The 11,233-nt window shown below is 42.8% G+C and overlaps 1 protein-coding gene across 4 annotated transcripts; it reads left to right on the top strand.

Moving 5' to 3' along the window:
- Positions 1 to 53: 53 nt before the first annotated feature.
- LOC125992409 (small ribosomal subunit protein eS21-like) lies at positions 54 to 11,118 on the top strand. Of its 4 annotated transcripts, XM_068649590.1 has the most exons (7): positions 54 to 181; positions 2,566 to 2,678; positions 4,487 to 4,566; positions 8,067 to 8,130; positions 10,799 to 10,870; positions 10,953 to 11,008; positions 11,073 to 11,118. In XM_068649590.1, the coding sequence occupies exons 3-7, from the start codon at positions 4,517 to 4,519 to the stop codon at positions 11,080 to 11,082; spliced, it is 252 nt and encodes an 83-aa protein (XP_068505691.1). In that variant the 5' UTR covers positions 54 to 181; positions 2,566 to 2,678; positions 4,487 to 4,516; the 3' UTR covers positions 11,083 to 11,118. The 4 variants fall into 4 exon arrangements, with proteins under 4 accessions (XP_068505691.1, XP_068505689.1, XP_068505688.1 ...); XM_068649587.1 differs by lacking the exons at positions 54 to 181; positions 2,566 to 2,678 and having other exon boundaries at positions 4,175 to 4,566; XM_068649589.1 differs by lacking the exons at positions 54 to 181; positions 2,566 to 2,678; positions 4,487 to 4,566 and adding an exon at positions 4,573 to 7,297.
- The last annotated feature ends 115 nt before the right edge of the window (positions 11,119 to 11,233 follow it).

Raw genomic sequence — 11,233 nt, 5'->3', positions numbered from 1 at the left:
TGTCCTGTCATCCGTACATACATCATCTACCGATTATCTAGAGGTTGGGCCGTAGAGGCAGCATTTTCAGCAAGAAAGCCCAGACTTCCTTATCTCCAGCCACTTCTTCTAGCTCTTCCCGATGTATCCCAAGGAGTTCCCAGGCCAGCTGGGAGTCGGGAGCTGTGTCCAAATTCACAGGGTGCGTTCTCCGAAGGCCGTTTTTTAGGATGTATGATGTAACTTTCGGCGTGACTCAGCTGCCCAAGTAGTTGAAACGCAGGGATGTTTTTTCACTTGTTGAATATGAACGTAACCGTTAAAATCCACCTGTTTTTCACCATCTGAACGGGTGGCTATTTTGCTCACCAGTTTTCTAAAGCTGAACTGCGATTGTTTTTGACTTGAGACCTGGCAACTGTGATGTCATTTTTAGTCGGCAGCGAGTGGCAATATGGTTGCCCCCCTGTGATGGATAAGAACGAGTGAATTTTGTTACTTATCTTATTCCAAGGACGCAATATTAATAAGAATGATGTATTTCGGCTCCTGTGGGCATATATAACATATTTTAAAGAAAATGTTGGGTTGAGTTACCCTTTAATAGGAGTGGAGCGCACTCTTGCTCTCTGAACATGCCTACTCACAGAGTAGTGCTACTTTGCTGGAGCACATCCTCGCACTCTGGGCAGTAGTCATGGACACCCTGAACTGGTTGTCACCAAATCGCGGGACACACATAGACGAATAACCATTAACACTCAAACCTACAGACAATTTATAGTCGTCAGTCGGCCTACCATGCACGTCTATTCAACATTGGAGAACATTGGAATACCAGGAGGAAACCCAGGCAGGCATGGGGAGAACATGCGAGCTCCACTCAGAAAGTCCGTAGCCGAAATCGGACCCACAACCTTTGCATTGTAAGGCAAACATGCTAACCAGTGCTCCACCATGCTGCCAAATAAAAAGTTTTACTGGGTTAATTGTAGTACATACTGTTGGGTTGACAACATTTATCTGAAATCAATCTCAGAGGCGGTAGGTCTTTTTGGCTTAGCGTTTTCTTCTGCGCAGAAGGGCGCACCCCAAACACACGCAACAAGTGTGGCTGAGATCTGCGCTCTGCTCGAATTTAGCCGTGCCTTTTATTGAGAGAGAAACAAAGGGGCAAGTGTACATGATCGGGTAGGTTCCCAGGCAGGAAGTACATTCCATAGTTATCTCATTACCACAGAACAAATGGGATACTCTTATGGACGGAGCAGTATGGACGTCTCATGACTATTAGCTTAACAAAGACCTAGTCTTAGTGGCCCTGGGAATACATCCCTGTGCCGTACTCATGACTTCAACTTAAATAAGACCTCTGTCTGCTTCACCCATCCCATGACAATCATGATCTGAACATGTCTAGCTAACTATGGGGCTTATTGTATAGCGCGGCTAATGACTCCAGTCATTAGCCGGCCATATGCCCCCAAGTCATTTTCACAAGGCTAGATGGTCACATACTGCGGAGAATCTTGCACACAAAAGCAGATACATAGAATCCAATGATAAAAAAGTATATCATTTCCAACACATACCGTAATTTCCGGTGTACAAGCCGCGACTTTTTTCCAAAATTTTGAACCCTGCGGCTTATAGTCAGGTGCGTCTTATATAAGATTTTTTTCGTGATTTTTGTGATGACTTGATCACTTTTACTCTTAACACTATTATATACAGTAAAAGCTACAAAACAAACTGACAAATAAGTCGTTTTCAAATCAGACGAGTAAAAACTGGTCAAATATTTTTTTAAAAAGATATCACAAGTGAAGACAATTTGCAATTTTAGTAATGACACATAAATTTGATGCACAATTTGTCTTCGCGGGCCACATAGAATGATGTGGCGGGCCGTATCTGGCCCCCGGGCCTTGAGTTTGACACCTGTGCATTAAACCAATGATTCAACATATACTGTAATTCTACAACAGACCACAAGTAGATACACTTTCACACTTATTTTTCTGTTTCATTTTAACTTGTGTGTAGCCCTTTGGCACTTTTAGCCTTTGTACCCGCTAAACAACATATTTTTGTACATTCTTTTAAACTGGTGGATATTTGGACTTTGCTTGAGTTCCTCACTTAGATTGTTCCATAGTTTGACCCCAGTTATAGTGATGCAAAAACCTTTTAAGGTTGTTCTTATGTTTAAGATTTTGAAGTTGTGATTCCCCCTTAACTTATAACCTCCCTCCCGATTCCTAAATAAGTTTTGGATATTTTCTGGTAGTTGTTTTGCTTACTTGCTATACATGATGATTGCTGTTTGGTAAGATACTATGTCAGTGGATTTCAATAGTTTGGATTGTATGAAAAGTGGATTTGTGTGTTCCAAGTAGTTGACTTTATGAATAGTCCTTATTGCTCTTTTCTGCAGAATGATAAGTGGCTGTAGTGAAGTTTTATAAGTATTCCCCCAAACCTCAGCACAGGGCAAGACAAGAGAACAATAAAGTGTACGAAGTGAATGATAATCCAGTAATTCTTTTGCTTTGTATATGACTGCCATGCTTCTTGAAATTTTAGACTTTACGTTTTTGATGTGTGGCCGCAACGGATGCTAACTGCCGTCAACCGTCATACCATCAGAGAAGAAGAAGGGGTGGCCTGTCCTTTTCGTCGTCCTTTTGTCGGTTACGGTGAGTCTCTGCGTTGCTCTCTTTCTGGAACCGCCTTAAACGAGCACATGCGGTGATATTACCGTGTATTTTACCGACGTTTATCGTCGTTAAACAGATAGCGTTACTGTGTGTGTTTGTTTAGAGGACAAAAAGTTAAAATGCAGTTTAATTGGCAGTTTCCACGCCGGTACGCGTGGACGTTCCACATGTTAGTTGCTATGCTAAGAGTCTTCTGGTCAGTTTTACACCCCCACGCATTGGCACGTTGCATTCCGCGAGATTGCGATTTAGCCGAGAAAGGGGTTGGGGTGGCACGGTGACGCACTAGTTAGCACGTCCGTCTCGCAGTGCAGACGTTCTGGGTTTAATTCTGGCTTTAACGGTTCGACTCGCTTCCAGGTAACACTGCGATCAAGCCAGTCGCACGGGAAGCGTGCCCATATTATAGGCTTTACGTTAAAAGAGAGCGAAGGAAAAGCAGGGCAGTGCTATAGTATGTAAGCGCCGGTATAGAGAGCGAAGGGAAAGCATTGCATTACGATAGCATGTAAATGCCGTTAAAGAGATCGAAGGGAAAGCATAGTGTGATAACATGTAAACGCGTCCGTTTTTTTTCCAAATGATAAATGTGTAAATCTCATCCGTGTATATCAAATTAACAAATTCTTAAAAAAATCTGAGGAGCATTCAACATGGGACTATCATCCTGCAATTTTTGCGGTCAAAACGTTACATGACCTGTGAGCTATTGAGTTAAAATGCTCATTTACAGTAATAAATCGGATAAAATAATAAGCATTCAACTGAAAATATGTATATCTCAACCAGGCCATGTGGGACGACCATCCTGCAATATCACGGGCCATTAGGTCACATGACTCAGGAGCTATTGAGGAAAAATGCAAATATTTACAGTTATAAATTCATTTAAAATATTTGAAGCATTGGAATAAAGTTCTAAGTGGTGTATCACAACCAGCCCATGTGGGACTATCATCCAACAGTTTGGGGTCAATAGGTCACATGATCTGGGAGCTATTGAGGTAAAATTCTATTTCCAGTAATAAATTCAATTTTAAAACAAGCAGGCATTCAAATGAAATTCTAGGAGGTGTATCTCAACCAGCCCATTTGGGACTATCGTCCTCCACTGTTTTGGGTCAATAGGTAACATGACCTGGAAGCTATTGAGCTAAAATTCTAATATTTACAGTAATAAATTCATTAAAAATATTTTAACCATTGGAATGAAATTCTAAGAGGCTGAATAGCTCCCAGGTCATGTGACCTATTGACTTCAAACTGAAGGATAATAGCCCCACATGGTCTGGTTGAGATGCACCTCTTAGAATTTCATTCCAAAGCTACGAATATTTTGAGTGAATTCATGACTGTAAATATTAGCGGTGTAGCTCAATAGCTCTCAGGTCATGTGACCTATTAACCCCCAACTGTGCAGGATGATAGTCCACATAGGCTGGTTGAGATACACCTCATAATATCATTCGAATGCTTCAAATATTTTTTGTGAATTTATGACTATAAATGTTAGCGCTTTAGCTCAATAGCTCCAGGTCATGTGACTTTTTGACCCCAAACTGTGAAGGATGATAGTTCCAAATAGGCTCTATGTGATGAATGCTTAAATTCTTTTCAATGAATTAATACTGTTAATAGCGTTTTTGCTCAATAGCTCCCAGGTCATGTGAGCCAATTATATTAAAACGCACTGCTGTGGCTATTTTGAATGTGTGCATCAAGATGGATGGATGAATGGAAGTATTGGAGTGTGTAGTGAAATTGTTGACATAAAATATTCTCTGCAGCTTTGCTTTGCAGACGACCTGCTAATCAACATGCAGAATGACGCTGGTGAATTTGTGGACCTCTACGTCCCTCGTAAATGGTGAGCAAATGTAATGGTTGTGGTACTTAAAATGCGCTTGTCGAACGTCAATCCTTGAAGGGGACAATGGTTGAGATATTTGGAGGCCAGGGTGGAAAGACTGGCTTCACACAATTGGCACACTGTCAACCCCCACGGACTAGCAATTTGCCCCGTTGACATATTTATGTGCGTGTGCCAGGGTTGTCACGATACTAGAATTTCAGTCGTCGGTACCAATACCTGTGATTTTCCACAATTCTCGATACTAATTTGTTATCATGGTAAAAAACAGAATCGACTTACTTTTAAAATCACTAATCCATCTGCTATAGCCAGGAAGACTTGCGCACATACCTTCAACATGTGCCCAAACGTAATTTTCCAAGATGGCGGCGCCCTGTGAGGCTGCGGCCAAGCCGGCTCCCGATAAAAATGTGTGTTTTGTGTTAAATGTACCGTCCAAATCGTCTCCGAGAATCGCATACGACAGAAGTACACTATTGGGACTTAGAAGCAACAACTGCACAAAGGATATATCCGGAGTTAACTTTGCCATGGATCGCGAAACTATTCGCGGTCTTGGAATAATGTCCCGAGACAAAGGAACCTCTGAGGCAGCGGGCTCCCCCTCCCCCACCAGCCGACACTGGAAGCAGCTGAAGCGGCGGTGGAGTCTGAGCACACGCCGGAGGAGAAGGCGAGGTTCCCGAGCCGGCATCAAACACCGACTGAAGAGAAACCCTCACAAAACAGCACTTCCATCTATTCTCCTTTCAAACGTGCGGTCGTTGGAAAATAAAATGGACTATCTCAAGCTGGACTTAACTACAGAACGAAAGGTGAGAGAATGCAACGCGATCATCCTCACAGAGACGTGGCTTCACAACAACGTTCCGGACAGCGCCATTAAACTGGATGGGTTTACAACTTTCCGCGCGGACAGAAACCACACCAGCACGGGTAAATCTCGAGGAGGTGGTGTGTGGATTTACATTAACAACAACTGGTGTACAAACGCTGTAGTTACTACAAGTCACTGCTCAGAGAACATTGAGTTTTTAACCCTCAACTGCCGTCCATTCTACCTACCGCGTGAATTCAATACCGTCAACATCACAGCTGTTTACGTCCCCCCCAGCGCTAACACAAAGGACGCACTCTCCATACTGTACAAGTCTGTGAGTACACTACAGAACACACACCCGGACTTGGTCTGCATAATCGCTGGCGATTTCAACCAGGCCAAATTGAAAACAGTAATGCCACACTTCCACAAGTGTGTGAACTTTGCAACAAGGGGAGAAAACACACTTGACCAGGTCTACGCAAACATCAGACAGGCCTTCAGAGCCCTTCCCCACCCCCACCTGGGTTCATCAGACCATCTCTCTGTTATGCTAATTCCAGCCTACAGACCTCTGTTGACGAGAAGCAAACCAACTGTGAAGCAGATCAGGGCCTGGCCAGAGGGCTCCACAGCAGCTCTACAGGACTGTTTTGAACGCACAGACTGGTCTGTCTTCAGGGAGGCGGCCACCACCAACCAGGACGTCAACCTCACCGAATACACAGACTCTGTAACTGGATACATAACGAAGTGCATGGAAGATGTAACCGTCACCAAAGACATTACAGTGAGAGCAAATGAAAAACCCTGGTTCACCAGGGAGGTACGTGAGCTCCTGAGGGCACGCAACGCTGCTTTCAAGTCTGGGGACAAGGAGGCCCTCAAGACTGCTAGGGCCAACTTGCACCGGGGCGTGCATATGGTCAAAAAATCAACTCACACTTCACAGACACAAAAGACCCAAGACGCCTGTGGCAAGGCATCCAGTCAGTCACAGACTACAAACCATCCCCCCCACCGTGTGAGGACAACATAGACTTCCTCAACTCTCTCAACACCTTCTTCAGCCGGTTTGAAGAAAACAACACCACAACACCCACAAAAACCCCAGTACACCCAGACAGCACAACACTTCAACTGGACCCAGCGGACGTGAAGAGGACCCTACTCAAGGTGAACCCCAGGAAAGCTGCAGGTCCAGACAACATACCCGGGCGCGTGCTCAGAGACTGTGCAGACTCACTCACTGACGTCCTCACAGACATCTACAACACCTCTCTGAACCAAGTCATCATACCAGCAATTTTCAAAGCTACCACCATCGTACCACTACCCAAGAAGTCACCAGCATCATCACTGAATGACTACAGACCCATAGCACTCACTTCCATCATGATGAAGTACTTTGAGAGACTGGTGAAGGCCCACTTAACATCCACCCTCCCCACTACTCTGGACCCATACCAATTTGCCTACCGCCCCAAGCGCTCCACTGATGACGCCATAGCAACAGCACTCCACCTCTGCCTGGCTCATCTGGAGAACAAAAACAGTCACGCGCGGATGCTGTTCATTGACTCCAGCTCTGCGTTCAACACAGTCATCCCCCAACATCTGGTGAATAAGCTGAGTACAATAGGCGTCAGAACTTAACTGTGCAACTGGCTGCTGGACTTTCTAACGAACAGACCGCAGACAGTCAGAGTCGGAAACAACTCCTCAGCGACCACCGTCATAAACACCGGGGTGCCGCAAGGATGTGTGCTATCCCCCCTGCTGTTCACGCTGATGACCCACGACTGCTCTGCCAGATTTGAAACGAATCACATCATCAAATTTGCAGATGACACAACAGTGGTGGGCCTCATCAAAGACAACGATGACTCAGCATACAGAGAGGAGGTACAGCAACTCATCACCTGGTGTGATAGGAACAAGCACAAGCAGACTGAGTAACAGCTTCTTTCCTCAAGCCATCAGACTCATGAACACACTGAGGAAAACCACTTGAACATTCCAAAGTCACCATGCCACTTGGCACTTTACTCTTGCACCTTATATACAGTTATACACTTTTTCACTTTACTTCTATGACCACTGATTGTACTTCTGCTGCTGTGTATGTATGTGTGTGTGTGTGTGTGTGGGGGGGTCTGTATTGTCAATACTCTTATTACACACCGTGTGTGTGTGTGCGTGTGTGTGAATGTGAGAGAGAGTATTTTATTGTATAGTACTGCACATGTTTATAAGCATGTTAGTGTTTGAATGACTGCAATGTGTAAGTGTGCATTGTCTATGTTTATGTTGTGAATGAATATGTCAGAGAAAGAAATTGTAAATTCAGTATGAGTAAGTTAGCTGTGTGTGTGTTTGTGTTGTGTGTGTTGTGTGTATGTGTGTGTGAGAAAGAAAGAGATTTATGTCAATGTCTTATTTAAATGTTTTTAGTTAAACTGCACATTGGAGACTGGTCAAACGCAATTTCAAACTTCTGTGGTAACCCTGTTACATAGGATTTTTGACAATAAAGTAAACTTGAACTTGAACTTGAATCTGCTTCTCAACCTTCTGAAACGGATTGTGGTTGAAAACCGAGGTTTGACTGTATTTTTATTAATCAATGGAAACACTGTTTTTTAAATTATTATTTTTATTTTCTTTTTAAAAGCTCTGCGAGCAACCGGATCATCGGAGCCAAGGACCACGCTTCCGTGCAGATCAACATAGCAGAGGTAATCTTTTTCCAACTTACCGTATTTTTGGCACAATAAGGCACTTGGGGTTAAAAGGCACAATTGCAGGGTCTGTTTTGTATTTAATCCACACATAGAGCGCATTATCGGGCCTATTTATGGCATGACTTATGGTAAACAAAAAGTTATAGGACCAAGACACTGAGATTGGTTGTACTTTATTCTACTGTTTAACCATGTACTCTATGTACTCACATTATTGTTAATAGATATTTATATGCAAATCCGTCCAAGTCCATGACTTCTGTATCCAAATTAAACAATTGGGCAAGTTTGCCATGAAACATGCCAAGTTCCATATTGTCTTGTCGTCACGTTGCTCTTCTGCAATGATCCTGGCTTTCCAGAAAGCTCTAATTGTGCCTTGTAAGCAGTGTTCCGTCTAATTTTTCAAGTGACTGTGCAAACACACAAGCTCCCTGTGCACACTGTGGACCACTGTGTGCAACACCAGAATGAATGAATGAATGAACAAATAAATAAATAAATAAATAAATCTTGTCAATGAGAACTTTAACTTGCTCGGGGTCGGATTTTGTTTTGTGTGACAGCTCGTTCCTTTTCTGTCGATCTTTTGCGTTCTTTGCAATAACGTACCGATCCGCTCTCCCATCTTGAGTCTTTGTACAATTCCAACAGCTTTCAAATGACATTTCTGCTGAATGTGACGCGCGAGGTAGTCCAACTTCCATTTCTTCCGTATTTTTCCCTCCGTAAACTCGCCCGCCACTTTGGCTTCACTGCATGTTTTGCAGAGGAGACCTTTCTCATTCAAAAAGAGAAAATCTCACCCAGTTTCACTGTTTCCTCTTGTAGTTGCACACACTCCAACAGCCATCCAAACTTAAAAGAAGCATCTCTTATTTATTTTGGCTTGGCGAGTGGATGTGTCGCTGCTCATTCGTTTCGCCATGATTAGCTAATTTAGCATTTGCATCGCTTGACTCTGCCGCACTGCATGGATAGGCAGGACACATATGTGTCATACATATACTATGTAGCCTAAGTGAAACATATCATTGGCTGGACAACTGTCAATTACTGATTTACACTACAAAAAGGCACAGAAAGAAAATCATTCATCCACTTAATTAGATTAGAGTACGTCTAACAGTAGATCTTAATCAATCAGTTTATGCTGAATTGTATTTTGTGCGCAGCATGTAATTTCATGTGCGCCAAGACTGCACGACCAGTCCGCAATTGCGCAGCTTAGAGGGAACACTGCTCGTAAGCACGTCTCTTTGTCTATGCCAGGGTTCGGCAACCCAAAATGTTCAAAGGGCCATATTGGCCCAAAAAAAACAAAAAACATACCTGTCTGGAGCCTTAAAAATCTAAAAGCCTTTTATAATGCAACATAGTGTCAATACATAAGTTGTATGCCTACTATTAAAATAATCTAAAGAAAAATAGTGGCGTCAATTTGATCACTTCTTCTTGCGGCCCATTAGAGTTCACGTACTTGCATAGCAGCGGTGTCTGTTCGATATCGGTCGCGTCACTCGACTCACCCATCACAGGCAATTGAAAAAGCTGTAGCTGAATTGATGTCCTTGAGCTTGAAAGACTGCATCCATGCGGTTCGACAATGATTCATATTGATGAAATCATCAGGAAAGAATGCAGTCTTGCGTGCCTCTCAAGAGTTCAAGATTTTTTGGTTTTGTCTTCCAAGCGTCCGCCATCATTCTACCCCAAACATGCTCAATGATGTTCGTGTCTGGTGACTGGGCTGGCCAGTACTGGAGCACCTTGATCTAGAACAAGGGCGTTCTATTCAGCCTACTCATACCCCCACTCTGTTTCTCTTAATAAATATGCCCTTGCAGGAAGGAGGGTTCAGACTTCATTCCTTCAATGGGTGAAATCTCCACCTGCAGGTGTCTAAAAGAACTTGCTTGTCTCCCGTGGTGTTCTTGCAAAATAAGTGTGAGTGAGCAAATCTCTAACACCAATCATAAAAGGTGTTAGAGTTGTGCTCACTCTAACTTATTTTGCAAGAACCACACGGGAGACAAGCAAGTCCTTTTAGACACCTGCAGGTGGAGAGTTCACTCGCTCAGGAATGAAGTCTGAAAACCCTCCCAACTGCAAGGACATATTTATTAAGAGTGGGGGCTGGTGTAGACTGAATAGGAAGCCCAAAACATATCAGGGGGAACTTTTACGACCTTGTGTAGGATGAGACAAGGTAGGTTATTTATTACCGGTTGCATTCCAACATAATCATCCGATAAGGATAATCTGAAAAACCCTAACAATTGGGAAGAGGTAGCTAATATTTCTTGACATTTTAGTATGTTGATATTGCCTTCTAACTTGCAAAGGTTTTGCTAGGATTGGGTGTATTGTATGACAAGCCGACAAAACTTGTTTTGCCAAACTCTGACCTTTCTGTGTTCATTAAAAGATCAATATTTCTGCAGTGAAGCAAATTTATTTTCATACATTACACCTCATTTGGGTGAGTCAAAGTCAGGTTATAAGCCATTGTTTCTACAACATGGACAAGCGACAGAACTTCTGTCAGACACTGTATATAGTTTGTCCTTGTTCAAGCTCTATGTACGTTCTGTATTATATGTAATGTGGATGTATTTCTATGTATGAAATAAAGTCATTCATTCAACTATGTCTGCTACAGGTGGACAATGTCACGGGTCGTTTCAACAGTCAGTTCAAGACCTATGCCATCTGTGGCGCCATCCGCAGAATGGTGAGTCATCCTGGATTGTGTTCAATGGTTCAAATGCTTGTGGTTTTTTACATGTGCGTGTTCTCTCCTAAATGCAAAACAGGGGGAGTCTGATGATTCCATCCTCAGGCTGGCAAAGAATGATGGTGTTGTTGCCAAGTAAGATGACATTTTTGTCATCAGCACGTATCTTGTGTTATAATGTGCATTTTTCTCTCCATAGGAACATCTGAGTGATATCTTTAAAATAAAATGTAAGAAAATCCAAATGCTTTATTGGTCCTGGTTTTTATTTTATTTTTTTTATTTTTTAGCGCATAGAGCACATTTGTTTTGTTTGTTTTTTAACGTCCATTAGATTACAATTACAAAGTGAATAATTAT

This window comes from Syngnathus scovelli, chromosome 22, assembly GCF_024217435.2.
Source record: "Syngnathus scovelli strain Florida chromosome 22, RoL_Ssco_1.2, whole genome shotgun sequence".
In the NCBI taxonomy this organism is placed as follows: Eukaryota; Metazoa; Chordata; class Actinopteri; order Syngnathiformes; family Syngnathidae; genus Syngnathus; species Syngnathus scovelli.
This window is presented reverse-complemented; position numbering and strand designations above follow the sequence as displayed.